The sequence below is a fragment of the Meleagris gallopavo genome, chromosome 28 (assembly GCF_905368555.1).
Source record: "Meleagris gallopavo chromosome 28, MGAL_WU_HG_1.1, whole genome shotgun sequence".
Lineage (NCBI taxonomy): Eukaryota > Metazoa > Chordata > Aves > Galliformes > Phasianidae > Meleagris > Meleagris gallopavo.
Genome location: NC_139431.1, coordinates 2,756,583 through 2,778,699, shown reverse-complemented (window position 1 = coordinate 2,778,699; position 22,117 = coordinate 2,756,583). Strand labels below are relative to the sequence as shown.

General features: G+C 50.8%; 1 protein-coding gene across 4 annotated transcripts in view; it reads left to right on the top strand.

Moving 5' to 3' along the window:
* The window catches only part of PLXNA2 (plexin A2), a 178,508-nt gene that overhangs the window by 146,764 nt on the left and 9,627 nt on the right, over positions 1-22,117 (top strand). For all 4 annotated transcript variants that reach the window (XM_085210206.1, XM_085210208.1, XM_085210205.1 and 1 more), the window contains exons 14-27: positions 1,912-2,029; positions 4,244-4,380; positions 7,166-7,333; positions 8,370-8,463; positions 9,660-9,899; positions 10,485-10,628; positions 11,598-11,832; positions 12,918-13,060; positions 14,108-14,376; positions 16,561-16,627; positions 17,240-17,386; positions 17,857-18,016; positions 18,152-18,255; positions 21,324-21,423. In XM_085210206.1, coding sequence (XP_085066332.1) covers positions 1,912-2,029; positions 4,244-4,380; positions 7,166-7,333; positions 8,370-8,463; positions 9,660-9,899; positions 10,485-10,628; positions 11,598-11,832; positions 12,918-13,060; positions 14,108-14,376; positions 16,561-16,627; positions 17,240-17,386; positions 17,857-18,016; positions 18,152-18,255; positions 21,324-21,423 — 2,126 coding nt within the window. The remainder of the gene's footprint in view (positions 1-1,911; positions 2,030-4,243; positions 4,381-7,165; positions 7,334-8,369; positions 8,464-9,659; positions 9,900-10,484; positions 10,629-11,597; positions 11,833-12,917; positions 13,061-14,107; positions 14,377-16,560; positions 16,628-17,239; positions 17,387-17,856; positions 18,017-18,151; positions 18,256-21,323; positions 21,424-22,117) is intronic.

Sequence of the window (22,117 nt, the reverse complement as noted above, 5' to 3'; positions counted from 1 at the left end):
GCCTGCTCAGCTCCAGGCGTGTGCAGAGCAGTCAGTGCCCGTGGCTGGCGCGGTTCCGCCGAGCGGAATTTTGTTGCGTTTTATTTTTCAGATAAAGGACAGAATATGATAAAACTGTCCTCCTTTGATGGTACGAAGGCCTGATTTTATAATCATGACTCTAATTATGGCTCTTGAGCTTTCAAAGTTTGTTAACATCATTAAAACATTTACCCTGGGCAGATAACAGCAAGCGTTAGCATGAGAGCTGCCTTTTAAAGATGAATACAGATAAAAGGACCCTCTTAAGGCTTCTGTGGGCAGACTGAATTCCAAGACTGTAATGACTCACCATATGCTCCAGCCACGCAATCTATCAGCCAGCAATTAGGTTAATGTTGGTGAAAGGGCCACTTAGCCCAGCAATCAGCACCCTACAGCGGTGCCGAATGCATCATTTTGTAACAAGGTACCTGCTGGGGATTTGGCTTTGATTGGGAATCAGGATCAGGTGCACCAGGGTCACTCCACCCCCTACTGCTTCCTTCCTGTCTGGTGCTGTGTGGGGAATGCGTGCTGTGCCTGTGGGTGCTGCTTCACTGGGAAGCATCAAGAATTGGGTGTTTCCTCCCATGGGTGGCACTTGGTGGGTGCATCCTCGGCGTGGCTTTTTGCATGCCTGCTGCAGGAGCACGGATTGCTGGGATCATCCCAGCCTGCAGCCCTGACCCTACAGCAGGCCAAGCAACAAAGCAGCAGTAGAAGGGAGAGATGTGCCAAGGCCGTGGCTGGATAAAGGCAGAGTGAGGAGCACATGGCACACTGAGGCACGCAGCAGAGGCGCTTCTCTTTGTGTTCTCTAAAGACAGCATCTCTCTAGGCAACCCATTTTGATGTGCAGCAATGAGGTGCACGTAAGAGCTCATTATTAGCATGTGTGTATTTTGTTGGGCCTCCTGGCAGCACCTGTGCATGCAGTCTGCAGGTTCTTTCGTCTCTTTATTTTCTTTTACCTGTAGTGAATTTAGTGCTGCTGAAATTCTGCCTTCGCAGATCGGAGCCTTTCATGCATTCTCATGTGGTCGGGGGAAAAGCAAGCATTTCCCCTCCTGTTTTGCAAAAGCACCTTCAGCTGCAGTGAGGGAGGGGAATTTGGCTTTTTTCTCTGGCTCCTGAGGCTGAACATCATCAAGCATTTCCTTGCCTGTGCTGCTGCTCCTGCGCGATGTAGCAGGAGCCCTCAGGCTCCTCTCCAGGATGCTCATGACCTTTTTCCATGGGAGCAAGCAGCAATCCCTCCAAGTGTAGCAGAAGAGCCCTGCCAGCCCTTTGCAAACCTCTCCCTGCATCTCCAGCAGGCCTGCTGCCGTTGCCAGGAGCCGTGGGTTGCAGCTTTAAACCATCACAGTGCACCCCAGCAGCTCCTGCTCAGGCTCTCAGTGACCCCTCAGGATGCCCCCAGGACACAGAGGGACACAGGACTCATGTCAGTGCTTTACCCTGACCCTGTTATCCATGTGGGTGCATCGTGCAGCAGCCCTCCCTGCCTGCACCACGCTGTCTTTCTCATCCCCAAGCAGGTTTCTGCGTTTTTGATTAACTGGGAGACTGCAGTGTGAGCTGTTCCCTTAATGAACTCATCTGTTACTCTAAGGACTTAGCACTCACTTTGCTACTGGCTAATATATTGCCATTAGTGCTCTGCTTTGCTCTGGAGTTTACAGCTTGTAATAATTATGTCTAATTTTGATTTTTTTTTTTTTTTCCCTTTAAATTACTATGTGGGGTAAAAATAGACTCAGTAATTAACTCCTTCCAAAAGAGGCAGATATCAGAGTTAAAGAGGGGAAAGGAAAAAAAATAACACAGCAAGCAGCCAGCCCTGTGCAAGCAGCCCCTGGCAAACCCTCACTGCAACGTTTCTGCTTCCAGGATCGTCTGTGAAATGGGGCAGGCGCTCCCTGGGATCAGCTCCGGCCCAGTGCTTCTGTGCATCGGAGAGTGCAAGCCTGAGTTCACGGCCAAGTCGGTGCAGCACTACACATTCGTGGTGAGTTCCTTACACTGGGGGGGGCTGAGCACGTGTCTGTTGCACCAGAGGCAAACCCACGCTTTTCCAGTGCTTTCCCCGTGGCATCGCATGAGCGGCCCATCACCGAGCCGTGCTCCCAAGGTGTAAAGCTCACACAGGCCTCCAGAAGAAGCAGTGCTTAGGTAGGAGCCTCAAAGCAGGCTTTGCACGGCGTTTGCTTCCAGCTTTGCGCCTCTGAATAATGCCTTGAATTGCTGCCTCCTAGCAAAGTGGGTTGTGTGCTCAGAGCTGGACTGCTTTGCGGAGCGTGGTGTTGAGCTGTGCTCGAGGACTCCTGTACGTGTGGTCTTGTCATGGGGTTGCAGTCAGGACTCAAAATCTTCCTGTGTTCTGGGGAAGGAAGAGTAAAGAAGGAGCGTTGTTATAGGGAAGAAATCTCTGCTGTTGCTTCTTGCTGGTTTTGAAGCTGTTTGTTTGCATTTGTGGTACAGATACACAAGTATATATGGTGCAGGAGCTGATGGGACTTTGGCACAAGCACAGAAACACACAGGGGAGGACAGCCAGTGCCTGAGCCCATCTTTCTGTGGTTCAGGTATTGAGGTCCTGCTAGAAACTCCTTTTAATCACCTGCCTGTGAAACCTGAACAGATCTGGAATAGTTTGTTCTATTGGTTTATTCTTTTTTTTTTGGGATGGAGGAGTTACTCAGCATCCAGATATTCAACGATTTTATTTTATTTTTTCTCCCCTCAAGGATGCCAGCTCAATGTAGGCTTCCTCTGTCTGCCTCATGAAGAGCTGTTCTTTGGTTGGGGTTCTCTGCTGGTCAGTGGGTTATTTAATTAGCATCCTTTTGATTCATAAACCTAAAGCTACAGCTGGGGTTCCTCCTATCTCTAGTTTTGTCTAAATAGGGCACTTCATCCCACCACATTGATTTTGTGCTGAGTGGAATCTATGCATGCAGTGCAATTCCAGCACAAACTGATTGACCACAATCTGTAACCCAGTGGAGAGGGAAATCAGGGCAGCCCCACCATCCTATGGGTTTGCATTTCCCCAGGGGTGCAAAACACCGGGGTGCCAGGAGCTGCTACAGCCCAAACACGATAGGGATGCATTGAAATTACCATCCCTTGCATGGTGGTTCTGACTTTCAGCACCCTGATTATAATTTTTTTTTCCTCAGGTATCTAAAACTTTGCGGACATCATTTCCTTCTGTTACTTGGCCTCTATTTTTTCTTGCTGGCACCGCCACAAATTCCATTACAGCTGGTTTATGCCATTAAAGTCTGTAGTAAAATTGATTGGTACCTTAAAGCAGAGCTGTGTTCTGACCCTGAGAGGGTTCATGCCTTGGTGAGCTCATCTGATGCTGCAACCAGGCGGGAGCTCAGCTGTCACCGTAATTACACCCATTGTACCCAGGGAAGTGGGACCTTGGAGTTACTTCAGCTCCATAAATCTGTCATAATTATCACCAAACCATGAGCTGAAGATGGAAGATTCTGACTTAGCTTTCAGCCCTTCCTGCAGTGCTGGCCTTGCCCCAGCCTTGAAGTTGCTGCAGGTTCTCAGTGTGCGTACTCAGCTCTTCTGCCTTTCCCTTGTTTAGAAGAAGAACCACCTGGAGAAGTTGTCCACAGCAGGGTGGGCTCTGTGCAGTTCAGGTGAGCACAGCAATGAGGAGCTGGGGTCACGAGTGCAGGGCAGGATGGCAAGGTGGCACTGCTGCAGTAGTACCATGGATAAGTGTTGAGTGGGATGCAGACACAGGCTGAGATGTTCTCCCTTCATCACCAGGTGTGAGCTTTGTCCCCACATCACCACCACTGATGGTTCCGTGGAGCTGGAGCTGCTGGCACTGCTTTGTGCTGCTGTAATGTGCTGTTTCCCATGACCATACCCTGCTTCTGTAATGTGGCAAACCTTAACCATTTGTGTTCAGACATCCATCGTGCTGTATTTGTGCTGTATTTCATTTTTGAAACCACAGAGCAAACAGCTTTATTTCTCTAAGAACAGAGGTGAAGGTAAGTACATAATTTTGCCCAGGCTAAACTTGCAATTACATCGTAGGGATGTGATTCACTCACAGCAGGATCCAGCATTTCAGCAGCAGCTGTATCAGGTGGCCATGATGCAGCTCCATTTTGCTTTTCCATTTTAAAAGCAGAGGGTGGGATGCTGCCGGTGCGGGGATGCTGAGCTGTCCTTTTTTCTGCAGACACCAACTGTGAGCTTCCTGAGCCCCAGCCGTGGCCCTGAGTCAGGCGGGACACTGGTGACCATCACAGGGCATCACCTGGGTGCTGGCAGCCACGTCTCCGTGCTCCTGGGCAACCAGAGCTGCGCCTTCCAGGGGTAAGGGCTGGGCTGGGGGCTGTGGGTTGTGGGGCTGAGCACACAGGCACCTCAGAAATCGTAGGCGTGAAGGCTGGAAAAGATTTCTAAGATCATCAAGTCCAAATACCACTACCATTAAGTCAGGCTGTCCCCGCCATGCCCTCTAACCATGTCCCCAAGTGCCACATCTACTTGTTTCATGAGCACCTCCAGGGACCACGACCCCACCACATCCCTGGGCAGCCTGTGCCAGTGCATCAGAGCTCCTTCAGAGAAGAGATTTTTTTCCTAATATCCAGCACAAAGGGGATATCTCTCCTCTCCAAAACCATTGCAGTGAGGCAGGGCTCTGAAATTACGCAGCAGAGGAAGGATCCTCACCCGCCTCCTGCTGTGGAACGTGCACAGCCATGAGCCTCCTCTGGGATTCCCATGGCAAATTTGCTTTTTACCCAGCAGTGTAAATGCAGAGTTGACATTTGCAGGGTTTAATGGGTTTTCTTGGGCTTAGTTAAAAAAAGATACAAGCAGTATACGTCTGTGTGCATCACGCACACATCCCCACGTGGGGTGTCCCCAGGTGCCCCAGTGCCACCAGCGTAGTGTCACACTGCAGGCACTCATATGCAGGACAGAGGAGACTGCTCTCCATGAAGACATTCCTTGCATTGAGCAGATGAGATCTGCATGGAGCTGCAGGACTGAGAATGCCAAGAGGACCCTTTGCTTTTTCTCTGCGCCTTGCAAACCAGGAGCTTACATGAAACGCTGTGATGTGAGAAAGGATTCTGCCTTCTAAATCCCAGCTCCGGCTTGCCAGCAGGAGCCAAGGAGGTATCTGGGAATGGAATGACCCCTGGAGGTGAAATTCTCATCTGGAAGACCCCAAGATTCATGAATAAGGGACCTGTGAAGGTGCAGCCATGGGATTGTATTGGCTCAGTCCTGCCAAGTAGCGAGGAGCAGGATGGGACCCAGGACCTGGCCTTCCCCACTTATGCTGTGGCACCAGATGAAGGAGATGGAGATCAGAAAGGGTTAGATCTGCCGAGCTCTGCAGCTGCAGACAGGCTCTCTAAGTGCTACATTTGGCAACCAGTCCACTGGCATTTCTTCCTGTGTCCAGAGCAGAGCTGCCAGATTGCATCCTCAGTGCACACAGGTGACCACTTTACCTCCAGCAGAAGCAGCCACGAGCAGAATTGGCTTTGTAACAAAATTCCATAAATATATGATTGCGTTCAGGCAACCTGCAGATACCGACCTGCAAAACCTGGAGCAGGTCTGAATTCTTGGTATGTTCTAATTACACCAGGCAAGCAGAAACTCAAACAAAGCAAGCAGCAGTGTATAAATGACACCATCTTTCTCGTGGGGTCACACTGTGCACTTTGTTTTGCTTGGACTGTTTTGTGGCAATGAACTTCAATTGTACTGGAGGGTGTGGGGGAGCCTGATTAGATGAAGCAGTTTCTAATGAGATTCACTCTAATTACAGCTTTCCCCATTCTCCCAGCTCGGATCGGAGGAGTGGGTAGATTCACCATGACGACACAATAATAGCACAGAGCTAATTAACGAGTGGCGGGGAGCTGGCAGCGGTGGGGCAGGCAGAGCTGGGGCAGAGACGTGGTGTGACGGTGCAAAGTGGGACAAAGGGACGCAGGGAGCAGGGATGGCACAGGAAAGCATCCATAGGAACAGCCAAGCGTGGTCGGTTTTGGATATTTTAGGAGTTTTCTGTTGTCTTGGTGACACTGGGTGGGTGTGCAGATGGTGCAGCACTGTGGTACCCGAGGGTGGATGTTCTCCTGAAGGAAGGTGAGGATTTGGGAGGGCCCTGGAGAGGGAGCACAGCGTAACTACAGAGACACGGGGCTGTGCTGGATGCACGTCAGTGCACACGCTGAGCTGTGTCACAGCTGCTCAGGCACCTCAATGGTGTGTGCGGCATGGTGAAGTTGGTGATGATGGAACGGTGGTGTGCCAGGCTTTGATAGAAGTGCCATAACAGCAGTGTAACACTGAGGAGCTGCCTGTCGTCTCCCCTGTGCTGGCAGAAGAGAAGCCAAAGCTAAATGAGCCGTGGCAGCAGCATGGCCCTTCCTGCCCTCAGGGACTTGAGTTTGGGCACTGGACTCATGGGGACATGGCTCTGCCGCTTCGCACAGTGACCCTGTGGTGCTGTGGAACTCAGCAGCTCTGTCCCCAGTGCAAATCCCCAGCCCTGCAGCAGGATGGGGGAGCTCTGCCAACTGCACTGCCCAACTGCTGTGTGTTCCAGCAGCCAGCCTGTACTGTGGGGGAAGCAGATGCCCTGCCGTGCCCAGCAGCACCAAGCAGGGGTCATGCTGCGCTGGTGGGCAAACAGGAACAAAGCAGTGCTGGCAGCATGGTGCTCCCCAAACTGGGGCTTCCGTGGGCCTGTTCTGCAGCTCATGAGGCTCTATGCTTGCAGTGGGGTGGGGAGGGAAAGAATTTGGCTTTGGAGCAAGCTGCTGCATCCCATTTAAAAAGCGGCCATCTGTTTTCACACGCCCAACAGAAGGCAGCGGGTGCAGGGAGGGATGCGGGAGGCTGCAGTTTGGCACAAAACACGTGTGCCTCTCTCCTGGTGGGCAGATAAGACCTCTTCTTGCATGGAGCTCTGACCCCCTCCTGAGCCTGCTGGGCTCGGCTACTTTGTGCATCTCGGTGCACAGGACTCAGTGATGGTTCTGCCTTCGTGTGAGCTGTGGGGTGGCCCCATGGGGGCAGGGATGCTCTCTGCCCACTGACACTCCCTCTGCTCTTTTCCACGCAGGCGATCCATGAATGAGATTGTGTGCCTGTCAGCATCCTCAGCACACGGCCTGGGGCCTGTCCACGTCTCTGTGAGCATTGACCGTGCTCAACTTGAGCAGACACTGATGTTTGAATACATTGATGACCCCAAAGTGCAGAACATTGAGCCTGAGTGGAGCATCGCCAGGTAATGCAGCTCAGGGGAACTCACCTGCCCTGTGCCATTGGAAATACATGTACCACCCATGTCCTGCATCTCTCAGTGCCAAACATCTGCAACATTTGCACTGACCAAAAGTCAGATCTGAAGTTATTGAAGTAGTTGTCATTTACCATGACAATTACAGCTTATGCCTGGATTCTGGGAGCACGAATAAACCCCCGAGATGGTTTCCAACTGCTGAAGGAGTGCACAGTCGCTCATTAAAGCTTTTCGTGGCAGTGGAATAAAATAAAACCAGCAACCATGAAGAAATGGGAAAGCTGATGCTGATCAGAACGTAGTAGTTGTCCACATCAACTGGTGGGAGCTGCATGGGAATGCGATGCTAAAATTCCTGGGCTGTCCTCATCCCCTGGTATAGCTGCAATGGCTGTGCTCAGGTTCATTTCAAATTCCAGTCATTTCTTAAAGTTGGCCATGAGGAAATAAGTGCCTCTCAGCAGCTCTGAGCCCACATTCAAGCTCACTTCTCGTTTTGGGTTGGATAGGTGTCAGAATGGCAAACCGATATCATCAACCAAACAGCACAGCTCTGCTGTGGAGGTGCTGGAGGTTTTGGTGAATTTGGGCTGTGCAGCTGCAATTGACACATGAAAGGAGCAGCCTTTGGAAGTGCCAGTGGAAGGCACTTTGTGTGCGTGCTGCTCAGCAGTTCCCTCCTCACGCGCCATTCATCGCCCGCCGCCATGCGCCTTGGAAGCGCCGCTGTGTAAATCATTAAACGCCGTGACTAATTTATTGTTCTTCACATTTAGTCTCGGCTCAGTTGGTTTCTTTAGTCCCGTTTCTCGTCCTGCTGCCTTGAAGGGCTGCTGCATGGGAGAGGGCACAGCTGTGAGGAGAAAAGCTGGCTCACGTGGGCACCGCTGCCCTGCGACTCGAGATGGGCTGGCAGTCCCTGGGGTGCCAACGTCTTTGAGAGAGCAACGAGCATCCGTGTAGCCAAACACTGGCTTCCCATTCACCAGGCAACTAACGAGGGCTCTCTGGTTCCCTGCAGCGGCCACACGCCTCTGACCATCACTGGCTCCAACCTGGACATCATCCAAGAACCGCGCATCCGTGTCAAGCACAACGGCAGGGAGTCCATCAATGTGAGTAGCTGTGGGCAATGTCCCATCTGACACTGTCACCGGAACCAGTGCTTTCTGCTTGGCAAAGGCTACCTGGGGGTCTTAGCCCCACTCTTAGCAACAAGACGTGGAGACAGGAGTCACGACACACAGAAATGGTGTCTCTTCCTCCTCAGCATCCTTCCTTTCCCTGCACCTAGCTCAGCTCTGCTTGGTGATGGAAAGTCCAAGGGATCTGACTCCACCATCCCAACTGCTTCCCCTCCTTGCGCGTGATGCTCCTGGTGTTTGGGGGAAGCTGGGTGTTATTTTTCACGCCTCCATCCCAGCTAGCACCAGCCAAGGCCTCTATTTAAACCATTTGTTCCACCGTTCATAAACTGCTGTGGAAAGCAATGTTCTTGTACGTTTCAAAAACAAATTGCATCTCCAGTACACTTGGAAATTATTTTGATCAAGTAAAACTGAAAAATACTGTTTCTATGCAGTGATCTTTCTGAACCCGCATTATCTTGGAAAGGGCAAGGCTGTTAGCAGCAGTTTCCCATCCCCTCTCTCCCTTCCCCCCAAAGACCTTTTCATTCTGAGCTCTTTTTAAAAACATCTCATTTTGCTGTTAGCACTTACAGTGTTACGAAAATAATTCTGAAGGCACAAAATTGAGTGAAATCTTCCACTTACGGCTGGCCCCTTGCTGCTCTGTAAGCCAGCAGCTCCTGCTGTGGGGCTGGGGGGAGCCGGGGGGTGTCTGCAGCCCCCAGGAGGTGACCTCCATGCTGCCCAGCCCCATGCTGTCAGGGGATGGCCCGTCTCCCTCTCTAACATCAGAGAGATGCCTCTAATCACCAATTTGCAGCAGAGGCCAGGTGTTCATTATAGGTCTGTTTCAAAGGCTGGTGCTGCCAGCAAGGGTGCAGCTGGGAAGGAAAGAAAGAAAAAGACCGAGTGGTTCGGTGTACAGTCCTCCACCTTTCTTCAAACATTCTCATTGTGAAGCTCTCTCTGTCTCTGCTCCAGCACTTTTGTGCTGGCTGCACGGGAAGCAAATCTTCCCAAACGATGGGTGTAAGGTGTTGAGCCCCGATTAAATACCTCCAGCAGAGCTGGAATCTACCAGAGCTTTCAGGCAGTACTTAGGGCCCAGGAGCATCGCTGTGCAGGTCGGAACCCCCCAGCATGGGGCAGTTCCCCAGCACCACTCAGAGTCCCATCCACAGGTGTGTGTGGTGCTGAATGCCACAGCACTGAGCTGCCTTGCACCTGCCCTGGCCCCCGAGCCCCGGCCCACCATGGATGCCGTCGAGAGACCTGATGAGTTTGGCTTCATCTTCAACAACGTGCAGTCCCTGCGGGTCTACAACGACACAAAGTTCATCTACTACCCCAACCCCACCTTTGAGCCCCTGAGCTCCACTGGGATGCTGGAGCAGAAGCCTGGGTCACCCATCATCCTGAAGGTAAGGGAACCTCTGCTCATCCCATGGGATGGGATCGGTGCTGGGATGGGGTTGGAAGCTCCTCAAAAGCCAGCAGAGCCAAATGCGCTTTGGTGCTTCATACCTGTGTGTACTCTATGGCTCTCACCAGCAGAGCTCAGTGAGAGAAAACCCACATGCATACCATGTGGTGGTGTCACAGAATGGTTGAGATTGGAAGGGACCGTTTGGGATCATTTAGTCCAACCCCTCTGCTTCAAGCAGGTTCCTTAGAGCACATTGCCCAGGATCACATCCAGGTGGGTTTTGAGTATCTCCAGAGATGGAGACTCTGCCACCTCTCTGGGCATCCTTCTCCAGTGCTCGGTCAGTCTCAGTAAAGCCATTAAAGGTTTTTTATGCAGTGGCCATGCAGAAATCTCTAGAAGCATGCAAGGCTTCCACTCAGGGAGCCCAGAAAGCAATGAGTGGGGGAGGAGTTCTGTCCCTGTTTGGATACCAGGATACACTAAGAGGAGCCCCATCGTTTGTGCCAGCAGGGAGTGGGAATGAAAAGCAGGGAAACGCACCGCATCCTTGTACAGTCTTCTCCACCTCTATTGCCAGGGCAAAAACCTGTGCCCACCCGCTTCTGGAGGAGCCAAACTCAACTACACAGTGCTGGTTGGAGAGACGCCCTGCACCGTCACCGTGTCTGAAACACAGCTGCTGTGTGAGCCACCGACCCTCAGCGGGCAGCACAAAGTGACGGTAGGCACCGACCGCTGCCATCAGAGCCCCTTCCTCCTCCTCCTTCCTGACCTGCTCAGTGCTGAGTGCAATTTCTCGTCCAAAGACTGCAGGATTTTAGATCTTTATGGCTGTCTAATTGAAAGCTTAAAATATTGATGAGGATTAGCGTGGTGAAACTTCTTATTGCCTCCTTGAGACTCACTGCCCACTGGGTAGTCAAAGGCTGTCAAAGCCTTCCAAAAAGAATAAATATTTAGGGCATTCAGCACCAGGTTCCAGCCTTTCCCTGGTAAGATGAGCTGTAGTGTGCTGCGTTCCCCTCCTGTAGAGCTGGAAGGGATTTTAGCAGTCCTTGTAGCCAGATCTGCTTTGCCAAGTGGGTAGCAGGAGGATTTGGCTTTCCCTGAGGCAGAAGGAGCCAGGAGCATCCTGCTCATCAGGATGCTTCACTTTGGTTTTGGGCACTGCTGCTCTCCCCAGACTGAGCACTCAGCTGCAAAAGCGCTCGAGCAAAGCCCGGATGAGATTGCAATTGTGATTTATTTCTCTTTAAGTTCAGCATCCAAAAACTATTCAGTTATCACATCTGTGGCCTGGACACATCCAAGAGAACCTGGCCTCTGTGTGCGGCCCCCCCCCTTGCTCCTCTTCCCCCCTCTCTCCATTTGCTCTGGTTTCTTGTCAGGGAAATTGTCACTGGGTCACAAACGTTCACGGGTTACAAAAGGGAGTTGAAAGCTATAAACTGAAAGTCAAATGGAGCCATCAGATAATACGAACAAAGCCCAGATAGTGAAGGGCTGGCACATTTATCATGGCTTGAAGCCTCGCTGTGCTGCAACTCTTTGTTTCTGGAGGCAATTGGTGCTGCTGCAGCCGCAGCCATGCTGTGTATCCACCACAGAAATGTATAAAACATCTGTGGTGCCTGCCCTGGATTTGGGCAGGCCCAAAGAAGCTGCTGCTTACCTCCCTGGTGCTTTGCAGGTGCGTGTCGGCGGCATCATCTTCTCCCCCGGTTCGGTGAGCATCACCTCTGACAGCCTGCTGACCCTGCCAGCCATCGTCAGCATCGCGGCCGGCGGCAGCCTGCTCCTCATCATCGTCATCATCGTGCTCATCGCCTACAAGCGCAAGTCCCGGGAGAACGACCTGACCCTCAAGAGGTTGCAGATGCAGATGGACAACCTGGAGTCCCGGGTGGCACTGGAGTGCAAAGAGGGTCAGTATCACATCACCCCATACCTGAACGCTGGTCCTCCCTCCTCCATCCAGCCATTCCAGCTTCTCTCTGGGGTCTGATTCCTCTTTGGGCGCTGGGACCTTGCTTTAGTCCCCCCTGGAGCCATTCCAGTGGTCCCCACCAGAGCCATCCCCATTGCCCAACGTTGGCAATAGGGCACGTGCTCCCACAGGGAAACAGTAATGAGAGCAAGTGGCAGACACGGGCTCTGCCTGCCTAATGTGTAGAGAATAGGATTAGAGCTTGATCCTGCTTAAGCAGCGTGCCTCGGTCGTGTGGTGAGGGCTGCAGCAGCCCCAGGGTGCACTGCACAATGTGTCCCCTTCTCTAATGGCTTTTTAGGGCTCCAGAAAAGGCACAGAATGAGATGGAGAATGGGGAAGGGTCAGGCTGCAGAGAAACTGTGTGTTCTGGAAAGGAGCTTAAGTTAAAGCAAAATAAAGAAAAGTAGCTGCAAATGTTATAGTGTGAGCTCTGTCCCAATCAACAGCTGATTAGGATTAGTTCAGCTGATTTTAAAACCTTGAAAGACAAAGGATGAGATACGTTCTGGAGATGCCATTTGCTTTGGTAGGGGCACACCGTGGCTGGGGGGCAGAGACCTTCCTGAGCCAAAGGTTTCCGCTTTGTAGAATGAGCACAGGGCCACAAATACCACCTTGACATCTACATTGAAGTTCTGTTCTGAGAGGAAGAAAAATTCCTCCCTGAGCTTGCACAGGCACTTTCTGCTTGGATTTGATCTGCATCGGATTTGATTATTTTGGCAACTGTTGGTAGGAGAAGAAAGGAGAATAAGGGAGGCACCAGGTTATTGAAAAGAGATCCTCATCTCTGTCTGCAGCCTTTTTAAAAGTGTTTCAGGTGCACAGACACAGGTGTGAACTGCATACAAATTCATTAGCATCTTTTGTTCCTGGCATCTGTTCTCTGCAGTGTGCTCGCTCCCAGCAAGGGTGAGGGTCTGCATGAGCTCCGTGCAGGCTCTGCTCTGCACCCACTGCTGCATGCTCTCTGAGCCAGTGTTGCATTGCATTTCTCCTTTTTCTGTTCTCCCCAAACAGCTTTTGCAGAGCTGCAGACAGACATCAACGAGTTAACCAGTGACCTGGACCGTTCTGGCATCCCATACCTCGACTACCGGACGTATGCCATGAGGGTCCTCTTCCCTGGCATTGAGGACCACCCTGTGCTGCGGGAGCTGGAGGTAACGGGTGGGCAGTGATCTCCTCCCCCAGCCCTGTTAGGAACCATGGGGCCAGCAGGATGAACCCCGAGCTCATTGTAGCCAAGAGCTTGGCATTATATCTTCATCACGCACTGCTTGGTTCCTCTCCTCCAGTTTGGATACTGGTTTGGGAATTGCTCTAGCCCAGCAGCAAATGATGCTGGATGAATTCCTGGTGTCCTTTTAGATGCTTCTCAGCCCAGGAATCCTCCTGCTGCTGTTCCATGGCATGCCCACAGGAGGGCAAGCACAGTGCCTAGGTGTGGGCTGCCTCTGGCTGTGCTGTCAGTGAGTGCCCTCGTTCCTCTCAGGGCTTTACTGAGGTCCCACTGCTCTGTGCACTCATGCAAGGGCTCTTCAGTACTCAACCACTAAATCTGGCTCCTTCCCAAGGGGCCACCATTTGCTGCCTTTGGACCCACATCTCCATGCCCTGAGTTTCCCAGTCCCACCCACTGTTGCTGCTGCCATCACTATATAAGCTCTAGCAAATAAATATGAATGCTTCGTATTTGTTTTTTTCCGCACGAAAAATAGAACTGCAGAAGTGATAAATGTGTTGCCAATTACACAGTTGCTTGATTATGTAACATCAGTAAAACCAATACATAATTCTCCAAGATGTTTGGTAAAGAGCGGCTTAACGCTGCTCATCCATTTGTAATGAATTACTTGAGTCTGGAATTGGCTGAAAGCCTCAATTTTTTACACTTGCCCCATAGTAAAGCAATAATCAAAACTGGTATTTAATTCACTTCTAAGAGTGCCACTTTTTGTGGAGAACAAGCAAAATTACTCATTGTTTGTAGGGCTGTTGGCTGTAGAGTGTAACCCAGGGCAGTGGGGAAGTGCCCCAGTGGGTGTCCCATGGGGTGGGACAGCAGCATCACCCCTTTGTCATCACCCCACTCTTCATCACTTCTGGGCAGTGCTGTGGGTCCCATCAGCTAGGTCTGAAACCAAAGGTTCCAGTGCACGTGGTGCCTTCCAGTCTTCTTCCCTCCTGATGGCTGCTCTCTGCCACAGGTCCAAGGGAACGGGCAGCAGAGCGTGGAGAAAGCCCTGAAGCTCTTCGCTCAGCTGATCAACAACAAAGTCTTCCTGCTGACCTTCATCCGCACGCTGGAGCTGCAGCGCAGCTTCTCCATGCGCGACCGCGGCAACGTGGCCTCGCTCATCATGACGGGGCTGCAGGGCCGGCTGGAATACGCCACTGATGTGCTGAAGCAGCTGCTGTCCGACCTCATCGAGAAGAACCTGGAGAACAAGAACCACCCCAAGCTGCTGCTGCGCAGGTAGCGGGAGGGCTGGCGCTGCCGTGTGCTGGGTGCTCTCGTGGTGATGGTTAAAAACCAGATGGGAAAACGAAGCCGTTGGGGTGGCAATGCGTGGGGAGCCAGCAGGGAAGGGCAGGATGCTCATCCACTCATCCACACCCTGCTCGTGTCGTCCCACATCCCATTGAGTGCTGCCCGTAGTGCCCCGCTGGCACCTTGCAGCCAAGGGAAATGGGACGATTTCACAGCCCCAGGAAAAATGCAGGGATTGCTCCAACCATCATGAATATACTTGACAGGAAATTGCTTTAAGACTGGCTGTGTTTGCAGAGGCAATAACTCATCTCGGGAAAGGAAGCCGTCTTAATTTCCCCCGTGGTTTGGTGCGTCGCTGGGAAGGCACCTTCTGCCTCAGCCATCCCTCGTGGCTCTTTGTGGTGCTCCTGAAAGACAGGGATGGCACTGGGGGTCGTTCCTTCCCATCTCCTCCCGCCCATCCCCAGATGGGAGAGAGAATGTGCTGGCAGCAGGATGGCTCTGCTCACTTACTGTGGGTTAGCTCTTAAAACTCTCCTCCTAAACCCGCGCCTGGCACAGGGAAACCAAATGAATGCAGAAAGCAAAAATTTGCTTTTAATTTGTGTCTTCTTGCCCCGCTCCTTAATCGTCAGCAAACAGCCACAAAGCAAGGCACTGCGTGCTTTTATTTATTGAGCTCTCTCGTGGCAGTCGTTGCCAATCAGCGCTCAGTTCTCCCTCTCTTTCTTCTCGTTTTTCCCCTCTCGCTTTCCTCCACTGTGACCCCTCATGGGAGACAGCAAAAAAGTTGACATTAAATCAAATGGCGGCTCTGGTTCCTGGCACAGACAGCAGGCAGCAGCTGAGAGACCCAGATACAGCAGGGAAAATGAGTAGAATACATATTGATTTTGGGGTTCTCTGGGCTCTTTTTGTTTAGCTTTGCTTGCTTCCCAGTGCCAGAACTGGGCACCAGAGCCATCCCACAAAGCACCCAGCTGGATCTGTAGCTTGCTAGTAGTGCTAATCCGCACCCTGGCCAATTATTAGTCTAATATTCTATTAACAAAGTAGTTTATTAAATCAGTATTCGTCCCAAACGCATGATTTTCACTCTGTGTTTTAATCCTTTTCTTGGCTACGTCACTGCCTCTGCATTTTCTGTGGCTCGTGGCAGGCTGGCACGGCAGTGTGCTGCTGGTGCTCCTCCTTAATTGGGCAGTGGAAGTGATTTAAACAGGCGAGCAGTGCGCGTGTCAATTTGCAGGATGAGTTTTTAGGCAGTTAATCAATTCAGGCTGGAATTCTTTGGGGATCTGCAGACATTTTCGCAAATTCCTGGCAGATGTTGTGATCCTAAGAGATGATAGATAACGTAACCCCAGGTCTTTTTTGCAGACTGGTGTCAGTTTTTGTTTGTTGAAATCTGTGGCTCCTTTTTTGCACTTGATCTGTCTGACTTTGTGATCAAACCCTGTTGGCTTTTTTTTTTTTTTTTTTTTTTCATTAAATGCCAGCATCCCCAAACACGCTGGGTGCTGTATAAATACATACCAAGATGCAGTCCCTAATTCAAGTCAGCAGAGCAGTCAGGGAAGAGCAGGGAAAACTGGTCAGGAGCAGGATGGGACCCACAGAGCTTTGCTGTACCTGCTGCAATACTGCACCAGGGCCGTGCTGCTGGGCAGCACTGGAGGCACAGCGTCCCTGTCCCAGGAAAAGAAACAGGGTCCTGCAGAGCCAGCATTAAAAGCTATCATTAGGAGCTATTGTATTGAAATTAAAGATAATCTTGGGCACAATGTGGGGAGAGGACGCTGGGTGGGACCGAGGATAAAGCTGCAATTTTCCTGCCATTGTCACTCTGCTGTCCCTGATTGCCAGCCCAGTGCAAATCCCAGTGATTTACCGCGCCAGGCTGTAATTTGCACCACGTGCACAGAGCTGAGTGTCCCCAGGCTCCCTGTTCCCTGTCAGGGCTCTGATGGGCTGTCAGCTGGGGATGAGCTGCCTGCATCGTGCTGCCTGCGTGCGCTGGGAGCTGTGCTGAGTGATGGTGTTGCTGCTGTGGGGAGCAGGATGCTCCTCTCCTCCTGTCTCTGGCCATTCCTGTTTCCTGAGGTTGGTTTGTGCGAGGGTTTGGTTTTGTTGGTAATGTGCCTCTCCTCCTCCTGGCTTTCCTAGGACAGAGTCGGTGGCTGAGAAGATGCTGACGAATTGGTTTGCTTTCCTCCTCCACAAATTTCTCAAGGTAAGGAGGGATGGAGCGGAGCACAGCTGCTTTGCTCTCCCGCCTGCATGGGGCAAATCTGAGATTGAAAACAATCTCATGGAATCAAGTTTTTGTTGCTTTCCTTGAGCATTGCTGAAAGGCTCTCTTTGGGAGAAGGTTTTCTGCTCTTCTGTTTAACGTTCCCTGGCTTTGGCTGCACCAAGTATCACCCAGCTGTGTCCTCTGGAGTACTCCAGGCTGTGCCCCTCTGGAGGGCTCACACCTCTTTAAGCACCTCCAATGCTGCACTTCCATAGTTTTGCAATTTAATTTTGGTTTTGGAAGCTCCCCCAGAGTTTACTTCATGGGAGCGAACAATGAGATCAAGATCTCAGATTCCCATTTTACAGCCCTATAGATTCAGTAGAGCTTTACCAAGCCAAGCACAACAACCATCAAGCAACAGTTTTGGCTGTGCTCTGCCAGAGCTGCTGGGGGGCTGAGCCCGATTGCACATGTGCTAATGATTAAGGCAACGGGGCTGTGCCTCTGCTGCAATTAATCATGTGCAAGATCTGTCCGTGGGCCAGCAGCCCTGGTGGAGCTGCACTTCATCCCTGGGTTGATTTCGCCGCCGGTCTCTTTGTGCAGGAATGTGCCGGAGAGCCACTCTTCATGCTGTACTGTGCCATCAAGCAGCAGATGGAGAAGGGTCCAATTGATGCCATCACGGGGGAAGCCCGCTATTCGCTCAGCGAGGACAAGCTGATCCGGCAGCAGATTGAGTACAAGACCCTGGTGAGTGAATGCTGGGGGAGAGCTGGGTTGCTGCTGTCCTCCCCGTTGGGCATGAGCCATGCTGACCTCCAGGCCTGCCATGGGAGCGCTGCCATGAGCAGTGCAGTAAAGTCCATTGAAGAGTGTCCCTAGCTGGTAGCTTGGGGTTGTGCCCAACTCGTAGGTACCAATATCCTATTTGGTCTACTGTCCTTCCTCCAGCAAAGGAAAATCAACATATGAGGACTGCTATCTTAATTATATATATATATATATGCAGCAGCAATGAGGCAAATAGAGATGCAGGGTTTTACCGTGAGGGTTGCTTGTTGTGCAGACACTTATTCTAATAAGGTCGTTAAGGTTGGAAAACACCTCTAAGGCCGTCCAGTCCAACCATCAATCAATCCATCACCACTCAACTGTGTTCCTATTGTTCTGCTTCTGTGTGGAGCCCTTAAGGGAATGGTGTGCTTCTCCTTTCTTCCCAGATCCTGAACTGTGTGAATCCGGACAACGAGAACAGTCCAGAGATCCCTGTGAAGGTGCTGAACTGTGATACCATCACCCAGGTCAAAGAGAAAATCCTTGATGCGGTGTACAAGAACGTCCCCTATTCCCAGCGACCGAGAGCTGTCGACATGGACTTGGGTAGGGGCTCAATGCCTTCTCTGGGTGTCCCTCTTTACCTGTTGAGCATTTCTGTAGGCTCTTTGGGTTAGCCAAGTGGATGAGCCCATGGATGTCCCCACTCTGACCAATGCATCCATCGCTTTTGCCTTGCAGAGTGGCGGCAGGGCCGCATCGCACGCGTGGTGCTGCAGGATGAAGACATCACCACCAAGATTGAAGGCGACTGGAAGCGACTGAACACCTTGCTGCACTACCAGGTGAGAGCAGGCCTGGGTAGGCAGCTCCCAGAAGGCTGCCATGATGAAGGAACAGAAAGGCAGAAATTTAATTTCCAGGCAGACGGAGAGGTCACATTTGCATGAGAAACCTGAGTGGTTCAATGTGCTTCTGCATTAGACAGGAAAGCAACCTTGACATGGATCTTAAAGAACCTAGCAGGGTTGAAAATTGGTTAAATTAAAGCTGCTAGCCATGCTTGTAAGACAGAGCAAGGGGAGGGCTGAGCCTGTAGGGCTGCAGGAGGGCACAGAACGGAAGGCAGCAGGGACAAGAGAGGGGATTCTGCTTTCCAAATCCCAGAGCTTTCCAAGTCAGCTCACAGCAGTCCTGCTACCAACACCATATAAACCAATCCTCCAGCCTGAAGGTTTGTGCATCCAGCTTACCATGGGAGATGAATTCTGTTGTTTTTAACGTCGGCTCCACCTGGCAGTTGCAAGGGATTATCCAGCATGCAGGGGAGCAGTGAGGCTTCGTGATCTTTAGAAGTCAGCTGAGGAAGTCACCAGTGAAATTCATGTTCTGATGTGAGCTGGGTGCTAAGGGAGGGACCATCTTCATTTTGGTGCATCCAAATCCAAGCCATAAGTTTGGCCTTAAAATAAACAAAATCCTGACAGCACTCACAGCACCGCAGCTATTCCTGCCACTTGAGTGTCAGCTTTGCTCTGGAACAAAGTGGAAGTTTGCTGCCAAGTACCTAAATAGGCAGCAGTCACACATGGCTCTGGCCACAGCTCCGTGCAGCCCGAATGGAGCTGTTTCAGCCATGAAACAAAGCCAAGTTCTCTGCACTGCAACAGGAATCTCGCCGAGGCAGAGCTTTTGCCAAAAACAAACAGCAGCGATTTTTATTTTTTTTCCTTTTGGTATTTCTACCATTTTATTCTTTTTGTTTTTTTTTTTTTTCTGTTCCAGTAATAAATGTTTTTATTAGGTATCAGAAATACAGATGCTCCAGGGCTGCACAGTAAAACAAACATGTTGGGCAAAGGCACTGCTTAGAAGGGGGTATAAAATCAGTGCTGCCTCCGGCTCTGCTCTCTGGTTGCTTAAGCCAGGATTGTTGGGGTGCAGAAAATGCATGGCACAGAGCATGGAGAGCTGCAGGGCAGCAGGGAAGGGTGAGTAGCATGCAGCACATCTGTGCTTTGAGCTGCAGGAGGGGGATGGAGGTTGTCATTGGTTTCTGGAGGACTGGAGAGATGATTTCTAGATTTATATACGTACATATTTCATTTTCTACATGTTTAGGCTGGTAAAAAAAACAACCCACTATATATCTGCCACAATTGGCAAAATGTACTCTTTGTGGGATGCAAAAGCCAGGTTGGATTTAAAAGGGTATTTTCACCCTCTGTAATATTTTCGAACCACTTTATAGAATTATATAGAGAGCTGTAGGCCTGCTGCTTATTTCTTCATCTTTATAATAGGCGTATGGGTTAAATAGGTGTAGTGCTTTGCTAAAGTTCTCTCTGGAGCTTTTGAACCACGTTGTATTACATTTATGCAGTGTCCTTTTGGTTTGTGCATATTAAACCTCACGGGAGAATCCGGCCCTGTGTGGCTCTACTGAAGAAAAATGAAACCCTGAATTTAATATTGAATGATTTACAGTGGCTCGTGCAGGGTTAACTAGGAGGCAGCAGAGCATGAGTAGCTGTCAGGTACCGGGAGCCTGGAAGGGCTGAGAGATTAGAAAACTGTTTTAAATGACAAATTAGAAGCAGAGAGGGAAGGAGCGTGCAGAAATGAGGATATGGCCGTGGAGCTGCTGGGGCTGCATCTTGCTGGGAGGTGGCACGGAGGTGGCAGCCCAGCTCCATCTTTCCTCTCCTGAAGGCATATTGTGCAGCAGGTTTCCAGCTGGGGGAAGGAAGAATCAGAATATTTCTGAAGTTAGGTTTAATGGCAGTGTGGCAGCAGCAGAATAAGGTGGAAAAGGAGCTTGTGTTCCGTATGACACTGCTCTGTACGTCAGCATTTTTGGCTGAGCCATTGCACCCTGGGTTCAATCAGTGGGAGTGCTCAGGGCATGGGAACCTATGCTGTCCTCACCCCGGGCTGCATCCCAGTGCTCAGCTTCCGAGGTGGAGCTGAGCTGAAGTGGCAACTAATGACACCCCTGGATAATAATATGGCCACTGATTGTTCCTTCCATTGACTTAATAAATTGAATGGAATGAGGCAGGAGCAGCGGAGGAAATAAGAAAGGTGTTGGGAGTGCTTTGCTCAGAAATATCTCACCTCTTTGCTGTGGAACACAAGTGGCTGTTATTTCCACTCTCGTTAGCAATAATAACAACGCCCATTTGCCTGAAACTTCATTGTAATGCACAGCAGGGCCGTGGTGCAGGAGCTGTGCTGCAGGCAGTGCTGGGTGCAGAGATTCCCATGAGACCCACAGGTCCTTAATTAACAGAAATGTGTTAAGAAACACCCAGTGGCTGTTGGATTTATAGGGAGGATAAAATTAAACATGGCTACTAAAGTCTGCCATAACCAAACCTTGTTAGCACTAATGTTCGTTTATGGTTGGACTTCCCAGCATTTAATTCCCTCTCTGGTGCAGCAGAGGGATGGACGATTTAATACCCCTGAAAGATGGCTGTATGACATGCTGGGCTGTAAATCAAACTTCTAAAGTTCATAAAAATTGTTAAAATAAAAAATGGTTTAATAGGAATGTTTTATGGCCCATAACATTATCACGGCTGTTTTATTCCCTCTGCATTGTTACTTAAATTGGATCACAACAATTCTTGAGATTCTCATTTTTATTGCATAAAACGCAATCTTAAATCAGAATGACCAAAGCAATCTTCAGTCTGTCCCTTGATTTATCACTGCTTTCCTTTGATCTCTGCTCCTAAGGGTCTGACCCAGCATGGGGCTCAACACCGGAAGCCCAGGGCTGCCAGCAAGACCTTTCTCCTTGACCCAAGGCACCAAGCGTGGTGCCATCAGCTTTGTGCCAACCTGAGCCCCAAGCATTTCTGTTGTCTGCATTGTCTGGCTCACCTCTTCTCTCTCCCCTCCCCAGGTGTCAGACCGCTCTGTCGTGGCTCTTGTCCCCAAGCAGACCTCCTCCTACAACATCCCTGCCTCCGCCAGCATCTCCCGCACGTCCATCAGCAGATACGGTGAGGAGCAGAGCTGCTTTAAGCAAGGATGTGTCCTGGTGGGTGTAGGGGCTGCCTTGGGTGAGGGCAGCACCTGAAAGAATCAGGTGCAAAAAAAGCAGCAGCTTGCCCCAAAGGACTGCAGCACGCTGTCAAAAAGGAAACCGCATTTGTGTGCCAAACAGAAAAATGTGCTTGGCTGCTGGCTTTTTGCAAAGGCTTTTCCATCTGTGAGCAGAACAGCAGAAAGGAGCAGAGAGTTTGGAACTAGACGATCTTTTAAGGTACCTTCCAACCTCAGCCATTCTATGAGTCTACGAATCTGAGGGGGGAAAAGGAAGCACCAAGGAGCACATCATGAGCAGCCCTTGGGAACGTGGGTCTGGGGAAGGTCCTGGGAATGGCTTTTGGCTCAGAGGGTGCTGCACCTGGAACCATAGAATCATTAAGGTGGTAAAGAACTCTGAGATCATCAAGTCCAGCCATCAACCACAGCACCTTTCTGCAAAGAGAGCAGAGTGTGTTCTCCTTGTAAGCAGGGCTGCAGGGGAGGGAAAAAATAACAATTCCTTCATCTATTCTTCCTGTAAGTGGAGGATCCCACCATCTCAGCTAATGGGTCAGAAATGGTAACAGCAGTGTGAACTCGATGCGCTAGCATTCGCGCTCCTGGGAATTGGTTATTTGCATAATAGCATGGTTAAGGCACTTTGCA